Source organism: Schistocerca piceifrons, chromosome 4, assembly GCF_021461385.2.
Source record: "Schistocerca piceifrons isolate TAMUIC-IGC-003096 chromosome 4, iqSchPice1.1, whole genome shotgun sequence".
NCBI lineage: Eukaryota > Metazoa > Arthropoda > Insecta > Orthoptera > Acrididae > Schistocerca > Schistocerca piceifrons.
Window position 1 is genome coordinate 529,557,389 of NC_060141.1, and position 23,708 is coordinate 529,581,096.

General features: G+C 43.1%; 1 protein-coding gene across 1 annotated transcript in view; it reads right to left on the reverse strand.

Moving 5' to 3' along the window:
- LOC124795983 (carboxyl-terminal PDZ ligand of neuronal nitric oxide synthase protein) overlaps positions 1 to 22,299 on the reverse strand; it is a 975,569-nt gene extending 953,270 nt beyond the window's left edge. The window contains exon 1 of the mRNA XM_047260064.1: positions 21,587 to 22,299. Within this exon, the coding sequence (XP_047116020.1) occupies positions 21,587 to 21,694 (108 nt within the window). The 5' untranslated portion in view covers positions 21,695 to 22,299. The remainder of the gene's footprint in view (positions 1 to 21,586) is intronic.
- Between the last annotated feature and the right edge of the window lie 1,409 nt (positions 22,300 to 23,708).

Below are 23,708 nucleotides of genomic sequence, written 5' to 3' on the forward strand. Positions count from 1 at the left end.
GTCAGCTAAGATTGGCCCGGGTTCCCGGGTTCGATTCCCGGCGGGGTCAGGGATTTTCTCTGCCTCGTGATGACCGGGTGTTGTAGGTTAGTTAGGTTTAAGTAGTTCTAAGTTCTAGGGGACTGATGACCATAGATGTTAAGTCCCATAGTGCTCAGAGCCATTTGAACCATTTAGCTAAGATTGTTGAAACCGGTTATCTCTAATAAGAAATATTAACAATTAATACTAAAAATATTTCCCGTTATGAAATTTAATAAATAGGAACGCATCACCATTCTAAACACAGTCATATGAGTATATCGTCAGCGGGATGTTAACAGTATAGAGTTTCGTTTCAGAACTTGTTGGGAGTGTTAAGTACGTGTACGGTCAACCACCTGTGTAAGTCCCTCGCTACAGGACGCAGCGTTTGCTCTTACTGCTCGTAAAGCACCGTTAAGCAGATGCAAAGTTTGATTATTCCACCCACTAGAAGACAATATCACACGAGTGTTGCGAATTCAAGAAACAGGACTGCCCCAAAAAAGTGCGCTTTTGGTGCTTCGTAAAGGAATGGTATAACTTTCTGCTGTTAATATTTCTTTTGTTCCTGTATTTTCTACATTGTTATGATTTTAGATTGAGCGTTTTAGTGTTCTGGGGTACTACAGTGATCCCCAAAATTTTCTGATCAGTAAGTCCGAGTGAAAATTTTCGGTCAGTTAACACTCGCATTGATTTTCAAGAAAATCGTTCGTCGTAAGTACAAACACCATTATCTCGCCTGCATCCAATCACTTTCTCATCTTGAAGAGAGGCCAGTCTCGGCTTCTGGAGGAATTTTACCGCAGGACTCGAATTCATCATAAAAAAAGGAAAATTAATGATAAGGTATGAAATACTAAAGTAATTACTAGAGACAAAAGCAGTCCAGGAAAAAAATAAACAAGTACCGCATCAACTGGTGTGAACACGTACAGTGGATCGTCAATAAAAGAGTTTCCAAATTATCTTAAGGTTTTAAACAATATGGAAGCATAAACATCGAAGACCTACGAAGGGATGGAAGAAATTTCTGAAGTAAAAAAAGAAGAATAAGAATAATAAGATGAGCTCGCTCTTCAGTTTCGTTACTGTAGTCAAAGGATCAACACCTCTGTAAATGCTTGGCGTGTATTCAGCACTTCTAGGTAGGCCACGGCTTTTGACGAACAACCAACAAAGAGACATTAATCCCAACAGCCGAATGGATGTTCCACACAGAAAAAGTATTTCAAGACATTAAAGTAATTTTTACTCTGGACGAAATTTACGTCATTGTGTGATCAGTAGAGGGAGAAGAGGTTCTTGATTATCAGATTGGGCGTCCACGTTGTGGCATAAATGTTAAACTTGTCTCCGTTATCTTGTGGAATGAGAGCATGTGGCAGTGTTGAGGGTAATCATCCAGTGAGATTGGGGCATTAAGCTCGGCACTCCCTTGGTGCTAATCTGGAGGGATGGACTATGTGCCGGGCGCGGATTTCACCCTCTCCCTTCCCTTCAAGTGGCTAACTGTCCCTAACAACACCAACACAACACTGGCAGATACTCAGCACAGCCACCCACACCGTACAGACACACTGTGCTGAAAAGCAATGACTGACTATTACAGGCAGACTTCAAACGTATAGAACAAGGACGGGCATTCGACGTAATTGTTTAGAGGAAACATGGAAAAGCCAAGTCTGGACGAGCGGACGGAGATCTGAACCCTGCTTCTCTGCGATGCGGTCGCAAGTACTCTGCCATCGCGTTCGCTGTACACCGAGGGACGGATGCGGTTATTATATTATTATTTCATTATTTCTCACGAGTACTTACGAATATAAAAGCCCTATAACTTTCCGGTACGAACTAATCACTGGGCGCTAAGAAGCTCAAAATTTAGCGCGAAATTCAATGCGACATGCTTTCAACAGTTTTTACGACGAAATATTGTCTCGGAATCTGACAGAAAACCCAAAGAGATACCGGTCATACACTGATGGTATATAAAATACACCATCGGCAACACGCAATCAATACCTTCACTGCGCGATAACAATGGTGATGCCACTGATGGCAATGCCACTAAATCGGAGTTACTAAATACCGTTTTCTGAAACTTCTTCACTAAAGAAACCGAAGTAAATATTCCAGGATTCGAATCTAGAACAACTGCCAACATTAGCAACATGAAGCAGACATCTTCAGTGTAGCGTAGCAGCTTACATCGTTTCACAAAGGCAAGATCCCCCGTCCAGATTGTACACCACTCAGGTTCTATTCAGAACAGGCTGATACAACAGGTCCATACTCATGGTTCGTATACAACCGCTCGTTCGTCAAAAGATCCGTACCTAAATACTGGAAAGTTGCACAAGTCACACCAATATCCAAGAGACGAAACAGGGACAAATGTCCTGAATTACAGATCGACGTCACTGACTGCCATTGGCAGTAGGATGTGGAACATATACTGTGTTCGAACATTATGAATTACCTATAAGAAAACGATTTATTGACAAATGGTCAGTACGGATTCAGGAAATATCATTCTTGTACGAGGGTGAGTCAAATTAAAGCCTTAAATTTATTTTTTAAATATTATTTATAGTGTAGAAGTGGTACAAAGCTGTATCACTTTTCGACATTGTCTCCCCCACGCTCAATGCAAGTCCTCCAGCAATTACAAAGTGCATAAACTCCATTAGAAAAAAATTCGTTAGGTAGTCCGCGCAACCACTCATGCAGAACGGAACTTCATTCCTCAAATTGCGTCTTTGAGTGGTCCAAATATATGGAAAGTACTTGGGGCAAGTTCTGGTGAGTGTGGTGGATGAGGAAGACCCTCAAAATGCAGGTCTGTGATTGTTGCAACTGTTGTACGGGCATGTGGCGCCTTGCATTGTCATGTTGCAAAAGGACACCTGCTGACAGCAAACCATGTCGCTTTGATTTGATTGCAGGCCGCATATGATTTTTAGGAGATCTGTGTATGATGCACTGGTGATAGTGGTCCCTCTAGGCATGGAATGTTCCAAAATGACGTCTATTTCGCTCCAATAGAGAGTTCAGCATAACCCTCCCTGCTGATGGTTCTGTTCGAAACTTCTTTGGTTTTGCTCGCTCTCTTTTCCGGTTGGTGGAAGTGAACCCAGGTTTCGTCCCCAGTAACGATTCTTCCAAGGAAGTCATCACCTTCTCGTTCAAAGCACCGAAGAAGTTCTTCACAAGCATCAACACGTCGTTCTCTCATGTCAGGAGTCAGCTGCTGTGGCACCCATCTTGCAGTCACTTTGTGAAACTGGAGCACATCATGCACAATGTGGTGTGCTGACCCATGACTAATCTGTAAACATGCTACAACGTCATTCAATGTCACTCGGCGGTTTTCCTTCGCTATGGCTTCAACTGCTGCAATGTTCTGTGGAGTCACAACTCGTTGTGCCTGACCTGGACGAGGATCATCTTCTACTGAAGTCACACCATTTGCGAACTTCGTACTCCATTCGTAGACTTGCTGCTGTGACAAACATGCGTCACCGTACTGAACCTTCATTCGTCAATGAATTTCAATATGTTTAACACCTTCACTAAGCAAAAACCGAATAACAGAACTCTGATCTTCCCTTGTGCAAGTCGCAAATGGGGCGACCATCTTTAATACTGATACTGCGACGGTATGTGTGCATCTGCACTATGCTGCCACCTACAGGCCATTCTGCACGCTGTTTGTAGCACGCTTACCAACTTACAGGATAACGGAGCGAAATTTCTATTTTTTTTATTAGAAATTTGAGGTTTTCATTTGACCCACCCTCATAAAACACAACTAGCACTTTGTTCTCACGAAGTAATGAGACATTTACAGCTGATGTTAAATTGAGTCCATGTTTTTAGGTTACCAGAAGGTTTCTGACAGCGTTGCTCACAAGCGACTTCTAACCAAATTGTGTCCCAGTGGAGTATCGGCTCAGTTGTGCAACCGAATTAGTGAGTTCCTGTCAGAAAGGTCACAATTCGTGGTAACTGACGGAAAGTCGTCTAGTAAAACTTAAGTAGTATCTGGAGTTCCCGAAGGAAGTGTCATAGTCTCTCTGCTCTTTGTGACCTACATAAACGACATAGGAGACAATCTGAGCAGCTCTCTAAGATATTTTGCAAATGATGCAGTCATTTACTGTCTTGTAAAGTAATCAGATGATCGAAAACAATTCTAAAAACACTTAGACAAGATATCTGTATTGTACGAAAAGTGGTAATTAACTGTAAAAAATAAGAAATGTAAAGCTATTCGGATGAATACTAAAAAAAATCCGCTTAATCGCACGAATTTAAAGGCTGTAAATTCAAGTAAATTCTTAGGGATTATAACTGTAAATAAGTTAAATAACTAGCTCACAGACAATGTTGTGGGGAAAGCAAACCAAAGACTGTGATTTATTGGCAGAATACTTGGAAAATGCAACAGGTCTGCTAAACTGGTTGCTCACACTGCGTTTGTCCTCTCTCTTCTCGGATATTGCTGTGCGGTGTCAGATGGGATTGAGTTCAAAGACAGGCATCTCGTTTTGCATTATCGCAAAATACGAGAGAGTGTGCTATGGATTTGGTACGTAAATTGGGGTGCAGTTACGAAAACGAGGCCGTTTATCGTTGCTGGACGGTCTTCTGATGACATTTAAGTCATCAACATTCTCCTCCGACTGGGGAAATAGTCTTTCGTCGCAACCTACCTAGGGAGAAACGATCATCGTGATAAAATAAGAGAAATCAGAACTCGCTCAGAAAGATTTAAGTCCTCATTTTTCCCGAGCGCCGTTCGATAGTGGAACGGCAGAGGAATAGCTTGAAGGTGGTTCGATGAACCCTCTGCCAGCAACTTAATTGTGAATTCTAGAGTAATGATGTAGACGTAGATGTAGTGTTACCGTTAGAATAGAGATGCCTACATAGTGTTTCATGATGCTAGAAAGACTGTAGCATTCCAAGACATTATTTCACAAACATATTTCAGGAATATTCATTATGATGCGATCATATTTAAAACCATGCAACTTTAAGTGTTACAGGAAACACTTCCTCATAGCAGGTTTTCAAAGGGTTGCTATTTCAATACCGCGTTGATGCCGATTGCATTTTGTTCCTTCATGAATATTCGGTTCGCATTCCACCTCCGCCTGCCATCCTCTTTTTTTATGTATAGCATCACAGCAGCTTTTGCTCAAATTAACTTGCGGTGGTTGTATGGTGGGTCTTACGTGAGGAAGACATTTTACCAGTTTTAATAAATTATTCACGATAGTTAGGAAGTGTTGTAGTCCGTAGCCGGCCATGAGTCGGAGAGCATTTCCCACGCTGGCTGGCTAGGTGACGAAGCGACCATATGTAGCGCGTAGTGGGGTGAGGCTCGGCGCTGGACCGTAGCAACAAGCGTCAGCCTGGAAAATATACACGACGGGAAGTACCGCCACCTTGGCGCCAAAGTCACCGATTTTTTATTTATATTTAATAATTAAAGTCATTTATTACAACATGAATACTAGGAGGAGCCTCTGGATGTTTAAATCAATTTATCATAATTTTGCCTCGTTAAAATTCACACCCGTTCATTAAAAAATGCATATCTTAGTAGCTACTAACTTGATCGGAAATCCACGAACTGTGACGAAACTAGCAAGAGATACGGACTGCGCCAAAGTCGGCAGTTGGCGTTAAGAGCTCTTCCTGTCTTGTTTGATGGTAGCCATGCTCTCGGTTGCGAGTAGTTTGTGACATGAGTGTTTCATTATTGATCTAATAGGAACAAAAGTGATATTACGGCATTCTAAATGTTAATTTTGAGTAAATAGATACCGCAAAGCTGATCGACAGCAATTTCAGATAATTAGCTTCCACCGACAGAGACATCCAATGCGCCAATGAAGAATCTGCACGGGACAACATTTACGAGAGCTGAACCGCGCACAGGTAGGAGGAAATCCGACGACACGACCCACCATGGCGGATCAAGGAAGGTCCGACTTACACTCGCAAATTCCGGGTGGAAATGCTGACCAGTTATACTGTCAGTTTAGAAGCGAGGGGATCTTGCATGGTTATGCTACTGACGATGAATTATCGACCCACAGCCGTCGGTGGCAAATTTATGCTACATGTTTCACATTTCCCGTTCGCGATGTCTATATAGCATTGCAAAACTATGGTAGACTGCCGCAGACTATCATAAGTAACCGTAGACTACAGTACTTTTCCTAGTAGCTTTGGTCAGTTTAGATCGCACCCACGTTACCCGCATACTACCTGTGTTGTATACCCATCGGGTGTTACCTCATACTGATCTTTTTCTTTACGTATGCGATCAGTGTCTTACCAGATACCTCAAAAACAGGAAGCCGTGAACTATTTAGAAACTTAATGAGGATGCATAAAGGGCTGGGTAACATATGCAACATTTTTGTTCTTTTCCTCCTATCTGCTACTTAAAAGTGAACAGTACTCGAAAATTGTTAATTTGTAACGTGCAATAGAGGCATGTTGTAGTGGCAATGAAGGAAACAATAGAGATTTACCGTATAGCGCTAGAAAACGCAAATTCTTTAACAATAAAGTGAAATAAATATGCAAAACAACATATCAAACATCGATTTAATACTTTGTCGAACTTATATAAGACATTTCTGTTACTCATAAAAAACTTCAGTATTTATCACTAATAACAAGAAACTCTTGCCTTTGTTCATAATGAAGGACGTGCTATTGGTTGCGAAATAACAACAATAATTATATGCATTTTTATGTTTGTGCATGTAAACTGAACTTGTATCAAAAGTAACTGCTTTGGTTACATAAAAGCATAGAAGTTACGCAATCAATAAACGTTCATTACTTGCGACACGCAATTTATATTCTGTAAGAATGTAAAATACATCATGGACTGACAGTGAATGATGCCTGGTTATAATTACGCGTGAAACAAACTAACAAACAGATCAACAAAAAGCAAAGAGAAGTCGTTGGTTCCCAGTTTCCTTCCTACACATTCATTTATGTTTCCTTCCCTACCAATCACTACCGGCAATTCTACCATTTGCTACATCATTTATGCGGTGTACGTGCCGAACTATAGTTTTGGTAGAGCGTAACTCTATGTTTAAGTCTATCAGAACAAAGCAGACAATGATTCGAACTACTTCAAACACTGTTACTATCCTATATAATGACTCCAGTGTAAACCAATGAACCGCATGTAGATATTTTCAACACGAGAATAGATAAAAATAATTAAAGCTTTTAAAAATAAACTAGGTTGTTTGAACACCATAGTCGTTTGTTAAACTGAGTCGTCCTATAACCTTGCACTAGTTCTTGCACATCTGTGGGAGGTAGGAGAAACAGGCACTGATTGCTGTGGATTGCGAATTACGATATGTATCGTTCTTTTCGCAAACTGTTAAGCATTGATAGAGATGAGAGTCTTAGTAATTCCCAGGCAACTAGCGTAGAGTATCGCTTAGCCCTTTCACTATTCATTTCGCACTAGATTGCCGACGTACACCGGAAACAAAGTAGATGAGTATGGATATGTTTGCCACAAGAACACCATGATCTTGTGACAAATCCTATTCCTGGCATTATAAGTAGCCTTATCTGATGAATCGTAAATATGTCTAGTGGAGTTCTTATATTAAAATTGCAAAGGATGAGATCTAAAATTTGCAAGGTGAATTTATGGTCCTTACAGCTTCAGAAAACGTTTTCTTCTCTCGTCGCCTCCCGACATATAAGTCTTTTCTGAGTTGGGCGCCGAAGGGGGGAGGCGGGGAGGGCGGGGACGAAAATCGGCAGTCGCGAGTTGTGCTTCAGGTCACGAACGGAAAACTTACGACGTCCTGTCCCGACAACATCCAATAAACGAACTCTATGCTGTACACGTTAGCTTACCCTTTGCTCTCATCATGGTGTATTCTGGGACACTTGTTTCCTTTGCTGAATATAGCTCCGCAGAAAACCTAGGGAAGATCATCGTGGCATACAGAGGCAGAAGTGAAATTACAAAAGCTACAGTCGCTAGTAATAAGGTTCTGCAATGGATTTTGAATACAGACAGCTGACTTTCTTGTAACCAGTATCGACTGTAGGAACAGGGTCGACATCTGACAGACTTCTGCAGAATAATATCTCTTTGAATTTTTATATAATTCTACACAGTATTTCACATAACTTTCAATTGTATTTCTGACAACACAATAATACTCTCCTCGTAATTTTCTCGGTTGTTCGTTACCACCTGCAGCCACTTCTAAGTGAATCCAAAGTACACTTCGTCCTCTACTTGAGACACACTTCTGATTGTATTAACATTTACTGAAAGCCATGACGAACCGCCTCCATGGCGAATGGCTACCGTTGTTTCCTTCAGCGCAGAAGGTCCTAGGCTCGATTCCTGGTACCTCCTTGGATTTTTCTGAGGTATGGATATCTGCAACACGATCCGTTAAGTCTCATGAGGCCAAATGAGGATGTGCTAGGATAAAGAAGCAGCCTCATCATCAGGGTTCATCTACTGGAAATAACGGCTGAAAGCATTGACATCATGCTGATCACATGTACCACGGTCATAGATCGTTCCTCGTACTGCTTTGTAGGCTGCAGTCGGTCTAAGGCCTGCCCCGTGTCTCGTCTTTTTTTTATGAGAGATATGATTAAACATTGTTATGATAACACTTCATTAACCTGCTCCGTCATAACTGACATCTGATGATTGTGTAGGTCGTTTTGTGTCACTTTGGTAATAACACGTACAATAGCGCTAATGGTGTTGCAAACGAAGCAGGGTGTCAGACTAATGAGCCACAGGAAAACGGACGGAACCAAAATTTTATGAAAAGAGGCCTCGATCACTTCACGTACATTCATTTCATGAACATTTTAACACCATAAATTTGCAATAAATGTAAATGATGTGAATCAAAACAATCTGAAAAATTTGAGCTATGGGAGGGAAGTTATTACTTTTAGTTTTAAAAGTTGTAAAATGAGCCAACGCAAATAATTATAATAATGATCCATACTAAAACAACAGCTACTCGCCCACGGATATTTTTTAAAATAATAATATATTTATTATCAAGTGTGGCTCCACTAACTGGTGTCGGACAAGAGATCCACAGTTTTCGTGTTCACTGGTGATTCGATCTCACAATTTGTCTGTCACGTACCGCTTCTTCAATATTTGGCAATCATTTGTAAATGTGGAAAATAAGCTTCTCCATAATTTGGTATCAATGCTAAACCGTGAAGTCCCTTGTTGCTGCTTTATAAGTGAGTTCACAATTCTAATGAATACCGCAACTAGAGGAAGTCACTGTGGTGTTGCCTTTGTAGGAAGGGTCCGTAGCACATACTTGTGCTGTGGCCCTCAATTTTGAGGTATCCTGTTCGATCGCTCGAGCAAGAAAATGATTTCATTGCTGGTATTTTGCCGAAGATGGGAGGAGAGATGGTGGTTTACGCCCCTGATCACTGTACTTTGCGCCACTATATTAGGATACATTCTGTGACAGTACTGTGTCTGCTACAATGCGACTGTGACAGGACCTTGTAGGCTCTCCGTTTTGAAATTGTAGTTAAATTACCGTGAGCTAACGCTTGGCGACCGGACAACTTACAACAGATCACGCGGTGACGTGTCTGTAACTGATGGCCATCTACTCGAAATTACGCTTGACCAGGAACTGTTATGAAAGATAACATGATGTATACAAACTTGTTGTATTGGTTTCCGACAGTGAATGTTCCTAACTATGCCATCCACACCTACAATTTTGCAATCCTCACTGATACAAAAATTTCCCCGCTGAACGTAGTATCTACGCTGTAGAAGAGCGTAGCGTTCCAAAGGATTGGAAAAGGGCACAGGTCATCCCCGTTTTCAAGAAGGGACCTCGAACAGATGTGCAGAACTATGGACCTATATCTCTAACGTCGATCAGTTGTAGAATTTTGGAACACGTATTATGTTCGAGTATAATGACTTTTCTTGAGACTAGAAATCTACTCTGTAGGAATCAGCATGGGTTTCGAAAAAGACGGTCGTGTGAAACCCAGCTCGCGCTATTCGTCCACGAGACTCAGAGGGCCATAGACACGGGTTCACAGGTAGATGCCGTGTTTCTTGACTTCCGCAAGGCGTTCGATACAGTTCCCCACAGTCGTTTAATGAACAAAGTAAGAGCATATGGACTATCAGACAAATTGTGTGATTGGATTGAAGAGTTCCTAGATAACAGAACGCAGCACGTCATTCTCAATGGAGAGAAACCTTCCGAAGTAAGAGTGATTACAGGTGTGCCAGTGTCATAGGACCGTTGCTATTCACAATATACATAAATGACCTTCTGGATGACATCGGAAGTTCACTGAGGCTTTTTGCGGATGATGCTGTGGTGTATCGAGAGGTCGTAACAATGGAAAATTGTACTGAAATGCAGGAGAATCTGCAGCGAATTGACGCATGGTGCAGGGAATGGCAATTGAATCTCAATGTAGACAAGTGTAATGTGCTGCGAATACATAGAAAGAAAGATCCCTTATCATTTAGCTACAAAATAGCAGGTCAGCAACTGGAAGCAGTTAATTCCATAAATTATCTGGGAGTACGCATTAGGAGTTATTTAAAATGGAATGATCATATAAAATTGATCGTCGGTAAAGCAGATGCCAGACTGAGATTCATTGGAAGAATCCTAAGGAAATGCAATCCGAAAACAAAGGAAGTAGGTTACAGTACGCTTGTTCAGCCACTGCTTGAATACTGCTCACCAGTGTGGGATCCGTACCAGATAGGGTTGATAGAAGAGATAGAGAAGATCCAACGGAGAGCAGCGCGCTTCGTTACAGGATCATTTAGTAATCGCGAAAGCGTTACGGAGATGATAGATAAACTCTTGTGGAAGACTCTGCAGGAGAGACGCTCAGTAGCTCGGTACGGGCTTTTGTTAAAGTTTCGAGAACATACCTTCACCGAAGAGTCAAGCAGTATATTGCTCCCTCCTACGTATATCTCGCGAAGAGACCATGAGGATAAAATCTGAGAGATTAGAGCCCACACAGAAGCATACCGACAATCCTTCTTTCCAAGAACAATACGAGACTGGAATAGAAGGGAGAACCGATAGAGGTACTCAGGGTACCCTCCACCACACACCGTCAGGTGGCTTGCGGAGTATGGATGTAGATGTAGATACTTGACCTTAATTCTTTTATCGACAAAAGTTTTCTGCTTTTACTATAATCTACTACAGGCCGTTACATTAAGTAAATTCTTGTCAGTCACTTCAGTTCTACTCACACTAAGAATATACGAAATTTATTCGCAATTGCGAAATATTTCTGCGGTTAGCTGCATTAGGTATGAAGACGTTACCTATTGGCGAAACATGAAAATTTTTTCGTAGACCGGGACTCGAACCCAAATTTCCCGCTTGACACGAACGGTCGGCTTAACAAATTCGGCTAAGCGAGCACTCTTCCACGACCGACCCAAATTTGTGTTCAAATGTATGTGAAATCTTATGGGACTTAACTGCTAAGGTCATCAGTCCCTAAGCTGACACACTACTTAACCTAAATTATCGTAAGGACAAACACTCACGCCAATGCCCGAGGGAGGACTCGAACCTCGGCCGGGACCAGCCGCACAGTCCAAGACTGCATCGCCCTAGACCGCTTTGCTAATCCCGCGCGGCGACCCAAATTTCCATGATGTCATACTGTCTACGGCGAGCGATAGGGACATTGACAGTATGACATATTACGAAAGTTTAGGTCGGTCCTGGAAGCGTGTTCGAATAGCAGAAGTGATTAAGCCGACCGTTCGTGTCAAGCGGAAAATTTGGGGTCGAGTCCCGATCGGGAGCAAATTTTTATGTGTCGCCGACAGGTAATTTCTTCATACATAATGCAGCTAATGTCAGAAAGATTCTACAGTTGTCAATAAATTTAATACAGCTGCAAGGTCGTTACTAATATCTGTTTCTTCATACATCGTTCAAAATAAGGGTCACACCAACTCTCACTCCTTCTTTTTAACTCCGTTCTGAGTAATTATTAACGAAAAACTATTCGACTTCTTAAGACAGTTGTTCCCCTAGACACCGTCTTTACCTTTTCCGACGACAGATTCCCATGTTTACGATGCGACCCAGGCACCGACTAACTCGCATGCCCGCACGTTATGTGTTGGAACGATGCCGGTCCGACTAGACAAAGCTCCCTCTGCCGAAAAAAGGCGTCTAGCATACCCAAGGTTCTAAAACGTCACGCTTGTCAGTGAAAGCAAGCAAACCAAAGAGTATTAGTCTAACTATTTCAAGCCTTTCACAATGTCTCATTGAGGAACAACATAGGCCACAGTTGATTCGTCGAATGCAGATACTAGTCGCCTTGGCGGAATTCAAGAGAAGCAGGCTATGTGCCAGCTCTCGGTTCCATCTTCGTACGTCTCTCATCATCATACAATATAAAATCGACTCTACATTATACACACACTATAGTGACCTAAACAGAACACCTAAACTTAAAATGAGAACAGTTTGCGAAGGAAGAGTGTCAATTTGTTCGACAGAAGAAAATTCTTTCCAATTAACGGTTCGTCCCAGACAACCGTCATTGTTGTTGTTGTTGTTGTTGTTGTGGTCTTCAGTCCTGAGACTGGTTTGATGCAGCTCTCCATGCTACTCTATCCTGTGCAAGCTTCTTCATCTCCCAGTACCTGTTGCAACCTACATCCTTCGCAATCTGCTTAATGTATTCATCTCTTGGTCTCCGTCTACGATTTTTACCCTCCACGCTGCCCTCCGATACTAAATTGGTGATCCCTTGATGCCTCAGAACATGTTCTACCAACCGATCCCTTCTTCTAGTCAAGTTGTGCCACAAACTTCTCTTCTCCCCAATCCTATTCAATACTTCCTCATTTGTTATGTGATCTACCCATCTAATCTTCAGCATTCTTCTGTAGCACCACATTTCGAAAGCTTCTATTCTCTTCTTGTCCAAACTATTTATCGCCCATGTTTCACTTCCATACATGGCTACACTCCATACAAATAATTTCAGAAACGACTTCCTGACACTTAAATCTATACTCGATGTTAACAAATTTCTCTTCTTCAGAAACGCTTTCCTCGCCATTGCCAGTCTACATTTTATATCCTCTCTACTTCGACAATCATCAGTTATTTTGCTCCCCAATTAGCAAAACTCCTTTACTACTTTAAGTGTCTACTTTCCTAATCCAATTCCCTCACCATCACCCGACTTAATTCGACTACATTCCATTATCCTCACACAACCGTCACATGTGATTATTTTGTGGTGTTGAAACCAACCTTCGCGTTAAGAATGATTTTATGTAAACTATGGCGTTATGTTATGTTATGTTAAGTTAACTGGGGACCTAGAAACGACGGAGAGCCTCCGTCCCCGCCGCAGCCGCAGTGGTCCGCAACCCCACGACGACTGCCCCAGTCCATTACACCCCTCCGCCGCCCCACATCGAACCCAGGGTTACTGTGCGGTTCGGCCCCCGGTGGAGCCCCAGGGGACGTCTCACACCAGACGAGTGTAACCCCCATGTTTGCGTGGTAGAGTAATGGTGGTGTACGCGTACCTGGAGATTTTGTTTGAGCAGCAATCGCCGACATAGTGTAGCTGAGGCGGAATAAGGGGAACCAGCCCGCATTCGCCGAGGCAGATGGAAAACCGCATAAAAAACATCCACAGACTGGCCGGCTCACCGGACCTCGACACAAATCCGCCGGGTGGATTCGTGCCGGGGACCGGCGCCCGTCCACGCCCGGAAAGGCATGCGTTAGACCGCACGGCCAACCGGGCGGCTAAACTATGGCGTAGTTCGTGGTGCTTTAAGACAGAGCCACAACAAAGTTTGTTGGTGCATAATTCTCGTACGAGTCGGAATGCTGGGCGTAGCCGTCAGTTAAACAAGTTGTTTAGCAATGTAGCACTGCTGGTAACATACCAGTTACCTTGGTTCAGATGGAAAGCAAACATTAATTGCTTCTGTTGGTTTATAAAATAAACACATAGCACGTTATTGCTTATTCAAATTAATATGTTTGCCTCCATCAATTCGAACCAATGAACTGTTGACTGCAAGGCCCCACGGCCGAGGAAATGTTCAGGAAGCTACACTGATCAGAAGCCTCCGGACACCGCTACGTAATGCCAGAACTGGACCCCAGATGTCATGAGAGGTTGTAATGGTTCTTTATTTACGTGACCATTACGGCACTCCAAACCCAGTTCTCGATACCAGTAATATCATACTACTTTTCTGCGAAGTAACACACATAATTTTGTGACAATATTCACATTTGGTTTTATTAATGTATAGGTACTCCGATGTATCGATATATTACAGTGATATGGTTCTTGTGTGTATTCCTTTCTGTGAGACTGTCATAATCTTTGACTTACATGTAACCGTTTTGGCGCGAATGCGCCCAGAGCAGTCTTTGTTTCACTTTGCAGAAGTTAAGTTGTTATTTCGCTTTGTAAAAGAACCGTCAAGTCTTGTGTTTGGTTAAAGTGGAAATTAAATATATGAAGATTGATACAAAACTGTTTTCTTGATGATGTGACAATTACGAAGAAGTATATGTGAATTTACAAGAAGTTTAATAAAAATGTGGATAGTGAACACCAAGTCAAAAATTATTTCTACCATACCATTGTTCTGATCTGGGATTGTTTGATCATTAAGAATTTCCTGAAAAACGCATTTGTTAGGTCTTCAAATATTGCTAAAATACAGATCTGGACCTTCTAGCAGTCAAAGTGGAATCGCCCTAGAATCAACAAGATGAGCCATAACAACGTCGACGAAATCTACGTGGGAATCCATTCAAGATAAGTGCCAAAATTAATGACTTTTTTTACAGTGACTTCATTATTTCCATTCTGACGACACCATCCACAGTCAATAACTTTGTTGTTACCCGATAAAGCGAACATATGCTGCGTGAGCAACATTATTAACCTGGTTTTTAACCTACTTTTCAAGTGGTGGTATTGTTAGAATTCGGACACGCCAATACAAAAGAAAGCGGCGAGTATAATGTTGTCCGTAGAGAAGGAGTGACAGCAGGATGCGTCGCACAAGAATGTCTGGTCGTTGGATGTCACCAGAGTAAAAAATCTATCAGGTACATTTCATAGCTTCTGATGAAATGGTTTTGAAGTGGAAACGTGAAGGAACAACAACATCCAAGCAAAAATCAGACCTCATGTACTAACGGACAGAGCCCATCACACATTGCAAAAGGTAGTTATAAAAACTCGTATGAAATCGGCGGAAGGAATCACTAGCGAGACCCAAAGCGTTACCAGCAATCCAGCTAGTACATTGAAGGTACGTAGAGTTAAAGGGAATGGGGTAGAACGGTCTAAAAGCTCCTCATAAGCCACATACCTTCGCAGTCAGTGCTGAGCGACACTTTCGGTAGTGCATAGAGAAACCCCGCTGAACACTGGATGACCGTAAACGATTTTGAGTAACGAGTCACGCTGTACCCTGTGGCAATCTGGTGGAAGGATTTCGGTTAGTTGAATGTTTGAGCAACGTTATCTTCCATCATTTGTAGTGCCAACAGTGGAGTAAGGAGGAGGTGGTGTTAACGGTACGAGTGTGTCTTTCGTGGTTATGTTTAAAAAAAACACTAAATGCGGGAGGATACGAATACATTTCACAGCACCGTGTACTGCGTGCAGCAGAGGAATAGCTCGCAGACGATGACTGTATCAGCATGACGATGCACCGTGTCAAATAGCATCATTTGTGAGGCAATGGTTTTATACAATAAGATTCGTGAAATGGACTCACCTGCCCAGAGTCCCTACATGAACCCAATGCAACACCTTTTGGATGAATTAGAACGACGCTCCAAATCCTAGCGTCCAACGTCACTATCTTCTGTTGTCTCGGCTCTTGAACACGGATGAGCAACTATTTCTGCACATACATTCACACACCTCACTGAAAGTGTCTTCAGCGGTGTTCAAGCCGTCATTAAAGGAGTCTCGAAACTTTTGACCAGACAGTGTATGTGAAAGACTTTCCTTCATCGTGCAGAGTACCATCTTTCACCCGCGAAATAAAACGCCTAGAAAACGCTTTGTCTATGCGGAAGGGCTAGATCCCCTACAACTGGGACGTTTCGTTAGTTCACAGGTGAGAAGGTAAGGGACTATAAATGGTACTTCTGCCCGAAAATTAAAGTTAAGATTGTATGCTGAATTAGGAATCGAACCCGGGCGGCTCCGTTTCGTGGGCTGTGCACAACTTATTACGCTGTCTGTGCACGGCTCATACAGCGTTCATAAGTTTCAGCCTGTCACTCTTTACCTGCACGCCTGACAAGCTGTACAGAGTCTCTCATATGGTACCGCAACTCAGAGCTCATCTTAACCGAAGCCTCTTGGATGTTTCTGACACGGCCGGCCGGAGTGGTTCAAAAATGGTTCAAATGGCTCTGAGCACTATGGGACTTAACATCTATGGTCATCAGTCCCCTAGAACTTAGAACTACTTAAACCTAACTAACCTAAGGACATCACACAACACCCAGTCATCACGAGGCAGAGAAAATCCCTGACCCCGCCGGGAATCGAGGGATTTTCTCTGCCTCGTGATGACTGGGTGTTGTGTGATGTCCTTAGGTTAGTTATGTTTAAGTAGTTCTAAGTTCTAGGGGACTGATGACCGTAGATGTTCAGTCCCATAGTGCTCAGAGCCATTTGAACCATTTTGTCTGTGTGTGTGTGTGTGTGTGTGTGTGTGTGTGTGTGTCAAAGAAAGAGAGAGAGGGAGAGAGAGAGCGAGAGAGAGAGAGGGGGGGGGGGGAGGGAGCGAGAGAGGGAGAGGGAGAGAGAGAGAGAGAGAGAGAGAGAGACGATGGTCTCGTTTTGTGTCGGCTACTCTTACCCACATGCGCATATTTATCGAATGCTTGTAAATACTATGTTTTATGGTATGAACTGTTCTTCAACTACCGTTTGCCCCTCGAAACAAGAAACGGAACCACGAAACAGATTAGAATAATCGAAATGCTAGTCAGTGATTACGTGGGGTAAATAGGCAATGACAGCAGAAGAGACAAGCTTGCATGGCGTACTCAGCCTCATTGTGGAGTGAACCTACCCTCTGGAAACGTAGTTTATCGACCTGATGGATCGATAACGAGAAATAACCAGATATATGCAAGAAACTTCATCCTAAAATCTCACTGGCGACTGAGGTAGACCGCAGAATATGTGATATCATTAGAGAAAACATCAGACCTCTATAATGACTCGGTGACGTAACAGGATTTTGTTTGCGGAAAAGCATCGATGACCAGTGATATATACCACGGCAAGCTCTCAACAACTGTGGAAAAAAATTAAAAATATTATAACGAGAATGATGTTTCTGTTGCACATGCGCCACTCATGTGCTTTACGTTATAAGACTGCTCTGAAATGGCATTATACTGATTAGCGACGCCAGATCCATGCTTTTAGTCCTATGTTCGTTCAAATTTGTTATGGTCAGCCGTAGACAGGCTTGATGCAGCTCTTCACGGTAATCTTCACTTTGCAAACCTTTTCATCTCTGCATGACTATTGCAACGTACATCTAACAGAGCCATCTTGTTGTAGTCCAGTATTCCTCTCTTTCCTCCTCCTTCAACTCCTCTTCTTCTTCTTCTTCTTCTTCTTCTCACTGCGTTACTTCCCTCCGTGGGTCTTAGCCCCTTTCCCCCATTCTATCCGCTTTATCACGGTTCTCAGCCGTCCCCTAACATATTTTTCGTATTCTTCCACATCGGCTGTCCATCGCATTCGTGGCAGTCCTCTCTGTTTCCTGCCAGCTGGTCTCTATTAAATTTTTTTTAGTTCTTTTTCGTGTATCCGTCCTAAGAAAAAAAGTCCAAGCCAAGCTATTCTCCTACATTTTATTATTTTTACCGTGTCAGATTCCTTTTCCTTGCTGCAATTCGTCTTCGTAAGGGCAGTGCGGCAGTCCTTGTTAAATTATTTTTACAAGGCACAGGTGTTGACTCTGCGCATAACCCCCAACGTGCAAGTCCATACTTTCATTTTCGAGTTAGCTGCCCCAGATACACTCCACTGAGCACATATACAAATGTCGAAATGTTACTACGTACCGCTGAAAGTGCGAATTATGAGTAATAATTATCACAGGAATTGCATTTTTGTCTTTAAAAGATCTCATACTCAACAGTCAAAGTTCGAATAAATATCTTCATTCAAATATGTAATCATTGAACGGTGGGCTTTGATATGAAACACGATGCTGTCGAATCATCTCGATAATTGTATGAGAGAACTTCGTCTATCTTCCAGCAGAACATCAGCTCGACACACGGGCGACGTAGGTGCAACAGCGCTTTAAAAGTGCTTTATCTTTTAGGAAGAGCTGAGCTGAAATTCACACGGCCATTCTAATGTAGAACTTATTTCCTTCTACAGCTTTAGACAAATCCCGAAATAATTGATTCGACAGACTTGAGCTCACCAACCATCTGTTCCAAAAATCCCACCCCCCCCCCCCCTCCTCCCTCACAAAGACAACATGTACTCTCCACAATTACCACAACGTCGGCGAATTTAAATTCCAATCTTCTTTCTCCCTTATACCATCTCGATAAATATCAAAGATATCACACACCGCAGACTAAAGATTCAATAATCATTGAAAATGTATGAACAACTCATTTTAATGTGTAATCAGTCCATTCAAAGTTCTTTATGAGAAAACTCACAGAGATTAGATAAAAAAAGAAAACACGCTAATTTATTATTCTACGGCCTCGTCGTATTATTGCACTTCGTTTTATATAATCTGATAAAGTGATACATTTATGGAGTTGAGCCTTGTTGCGCTCATCAATTTACACTCAGTTTGCACGTTCAGTTCACACTTTGTCTAATTTTAGGAAATTGTAGCGATAGAAATTACCTTTAGTATCCAATGATTACGGTGTATGGATTTGTTTGTCAATACGTAACTTTTGAAGTTATTCGGAATCCTATTGACATTACTCCCGTTCACTGCAGGAACGGGAAGTTGTGCTCTGATTCCATCACAGCTTAGTATGGCCCATCACGTCCTTGAACACATAGCCCCTCTGATCTGCCTAACCCGTACAGGCTATGACTGACCGACCTTAAATACGTTCTCCTTTGTTGTTCTACGCTAGAGAACATGGTCTTTATCCAGGATGCTAAAGAAAAATCATCGATAACTACTAAAGGAACGAAGGAATTTGCCGTTCTCTGTTACCTGCCAATCACCTCCTAGAATAATACATGCAGTAATCCTTTCCTACAGCCATCCCTCGACAGCACCCTGACTGTGAAGTGTCCAGTGACGTTCCGAAAAGTAAGGTAGAAATAGAACTACCCATAGAATCCAGTAGTATAGTTGCTCTGAAGAGGACAGTCCAAATATCGACTTTAATAGTGATTTTGGATTCAGAATGTGGGGTCCGACGCTGGAAAAAATGTTAATCAAAGGACTGTTAGTACTGATCGTTCTGTTGACACTTGAATCATTAGAGATGGAACACGAGGCCATATTCGGGAAGGGGATTGGCCGTACCTTTTCCAGTGAAGCCTTCACTGCATTTGACTTCGAATATTTAAGGAAACTAAGGAAAACTTAGTCATTAACAGCCACGTAGTGAGTGCAGAGCGAAAGCTGAATCCTTTTATCCGCGTGGAGGAAAATTGGCATAGAGCAAAGCGTTGGCACCGGTGGCTTACTTTCACTTTCTTCGAGGTCCTTTGAGACTTAGTAATGGATCGGTTTGACAAAGATGGTGGAGTGGAGCGGATGTGACCTTGCTGATGGAACCGTTCTGGCATTCTGATGTAGGGATGTAGACACTAAAATAGTTCGACCCGACAGGCTCTGGAACACCTCTCGTTCCGACGACTGATCTAATGTTGCCTTCCCCCAAATTTATACCTCTGCTATACTAACAGCTATATACAGTAAATTCACCCGAAGCTACTAGCATGTTGATTGCTATATCGTTTTCTTCACGCCCAAATAAAAATCGAACTGTAGTAGAAGAAATGCTTTTCTTGGATTCCCATCGACCAAAAAAAAAAAAAGAAAAAAAACACCTAGTAAACATGAGTTATAAATGCATACCTTAAGAGCTACGAGCATTTCGTTCATCTTAGATACTGTAAAACATGCCTCTTCTACTCTTCTATACTGCATGCTTTTTTTTTTAGGAGGTGCTATGGACCAAAACAAGAAAATTTTTCTTTTTTCAGTGGAAGAGATGTGTCTCACATAACCACATAACCGAAAATGAACAAGTGCTCATAGCTCTTAAGGCATGCATTTTTTTAGAAACCATGTTTACTAACATTTTTTATTTTGGTCCATAGTTCAACCTCTGAAAGTTTGTTGGTCAAGTTACGGTTCACCCTGTGTATACTGTGGCAGCGTGCTTTCCTCGTAGAGTCGGGTCTTGGGTTCGAGCCCCGCTTCGAAAACGCGTCTGTATTTAATGTGTAAATTCTAGATGGAGAATTTATGCATATCCAATTAATTAATAGCGGAAACGTAGATGGCTAACATTATACCATAATAGGAACAAAACATTATAGAAAAAGTAGATCCGTTAAGTCGCTTGCGAGATAATTGAGAATGTGTGCTGTAAAGTTTTCGATTAACTTTCTTTCTTTAAAGTGTTAATATGACTGGTGTAATAGTACCCATGGCACTCAGAAAATTTCAAGATTTTATGACGAAGCTTGTGAGGCTGATTAATGTGGTTGTACCATTTACAAACGTAATGGCATGAATTATGAAGATGATCAGGCCGCTCGTTGTGGCCGAGCGGTTCTAGGCGCTTTAGTCTGGAACCGTGCTACCGCTACGGTGGCAGGTTCGAATCCTGCCTCGGGCATGGATGTGTGTGATGTCCTTAGGTTAGTTAGGTTTAAGTAGCTGTGAGTTCTATGGGACTGATGACCTCAGATGTTAAGTCCCACAGTGCTCACAGCCATTTGAACCATTTTTATGAAGATAGTCATAGATGCCTGAAATGAACTGCCTGGCTAAAAAAAATATTTGTGATCCATGACTGGACTTATAACAAAACAAATATTTCCTGGATCGCTATGAAACCTTATAAATCTGAAGATGGAGGCTTACTTGTTTCTTATATACGTAGACGTTTCCAAAGCGGATAAGTGGACCTAGCGCAGTCGTTAGCACGCTGGGCTCGTGTTCGATAGGATGACGGTTCAAACCCGTGTGCGGCCATCCTGATTTAAGTTTTCCGTGATTTCCCCTACATCGTTTCAGGTAAACGCCGGGTGGTCCCTGTGAAAGGGCACAACCGACTTCGTTCCCCATCGTTATCTATGGGGATCGGACCGATGAACCTTACTGCTTAGTGCCCTCCCCGGAGTCAGCCAACCAACCAACCAGAGAAATGGATGGAATAACTTCTGTGGTACCACCTACCTTTGCCTGGAAGGTGATGCCGTGCTGGAAGGCCTCTTCGGAGTGGAGCGGTATCCTGGTGTCGTAGTCATCGTTCTGCACCAGGTTGTACTGCTTCTTGGACGGCATGGCGGCGGCTGTCACCGGCTGTGTCCGCCTGACGCTCTCCCGCGGGCCACGCCGACGCCGACGCCGACGCTGACGCCGACGCTACGCTTCTGGCAACGCTGGCGCGACGCGACACGGCCAACAGAAATAGCCCTAGGCTCGTCGCCCCCGCCGGCCAGCCTATTCTTCTGCTTCTGCCGCTCTCGGCTACGCGAAACGCAGTCGCGCAGCGCAAGACCCTCACCGATGCAACTCGCTCTTCTGCGACACCGGGACCGACTCTCAACGACGCCGCTGACTCCTTCCACGCTTCCCTCACGTTACGTCCCCTGGAGCAGCCACGGGATTAATAATTTACCAACTACGGCACCCGCTACGCGACGACACCACTACGAACAACTGTCTACTCGAAAATTACACAAGTAGTAACCACGATGACAATAACACAGAATTTTCAGATCGAGCGCCGCCGCAGTCGTTCTGGACAACGGCGCTGTCGGCCGGAAGCAGAGGTGCCGCGCGCCGGCAACCGTCCTCCTGCGGGCACACACAGAGCACGCGACCGCGACGCCGGCCACTCTCGTACGCCAGACACCCGCGACCAGCCACCACGCGCGTCCGCGGCAGGCAGCACGCCGCTACTGGGGGAGCGAGCGCGCGCTCGAGCAGGCCCGCGCCCGGCCCCGCGACGCTGCTGCCATCCGGCGGCGCACTGCCCAACTGCGAGGCACACGCGCCACAGCCGCGAGATGCGCGGAGGCTGCGGGCGGTAATTAATTGCATGTAAAATTGTCGCGCTACAAGCAGTCGGATCTGCTTCATAACAACTCGGAGCAACGGCCACGCCTCGGTGGAATAGGATGAAGGACTAGCGTCACCTCTGTCTCTGGAGAGAGAGGTAGGGATGTCAGACTGTGCCGCACAGCAAACTACTCATTGCTGACACTGAACTCACTCCAGAGACGTACAGCGTATCTGTAGTTCTCACTCAATGAAACCACCACTATTTAGAAACTCATACGCACATAAAACACTTACATTTGTTACATATAGACAATATTTTAATTCTGGCTGTGACAACATCCTCAACGGAGGAAATAAAATATAGCCCGTTGCTCTTCTAGGAGCGGAGAAAAAAAAAATGCAGCCACCATACCAGCGATCCCTTCAAATCCATCTTAACAGTCTTCTCTCCTTGTGTATCTATATATCTACATATCTATGTATCTATATAAATGTATCTATGTATCTATATAAATGACCTGGGTGACAATCTGAGCAGTTCTCTTAGGTTTTTCGCAGATGATGCTGTAATTTACCGTCTAGTAAGGTCATCCGAAGACCAGTATCAGTTGCAAAGCGATTTAGAAAAGATTGCTGTATGGTGTGGCAGGTGGCAGTTGACGCTAAATAAGGAAAAGTGTGAGGTGATCCACATGAGTTCCAAAAGAAATCCGTTGGAATTCGATTACTCGATAAATAGTACAATTCTCAAGGCTGTCACTTCAACCAAGTACCTGGGTGTTAAAATTACGAACATCTTCAGTTGGGAAGGCCACATAGATAATATTGTGGGGAAGGCGAGCCAAAGGTTGCGTTTCATTGGCAGGACACTTAGAAGATGCAACAAGTCCACTAAAGAGACAGTTTACACTACACTCGTTCGTCCTTTGTTAGAATATTGCTGCGCGGAATGGGATCCTTACCAGGACATCGAAAGGGAGCAAAAAAGGACAGCTCGTTTTCTATTATCACGTAATAGGGAAGAGAGTGTGGCAGATATGATACGCGAGTTGGGATGGAAGTCATTAAAGCAAAGACGTTTTTTCGTCGCGGCGAGATCTATTTAGGAAATTTCAGTCACCAACTTTCTCTTCCGAATGCGAAAATATTTTGTTGAGCCCAACCTACATAGGTAGGAATGATCATCAAAATAAAATAAGAGAAATCAGAGCTCGAACAGAAAGGTTTAGGTGTTCGTTTCTCCCGCGTGCTGTTCGGGAGTGGAATGGTAGAGAGATAGTATGATTGTGGT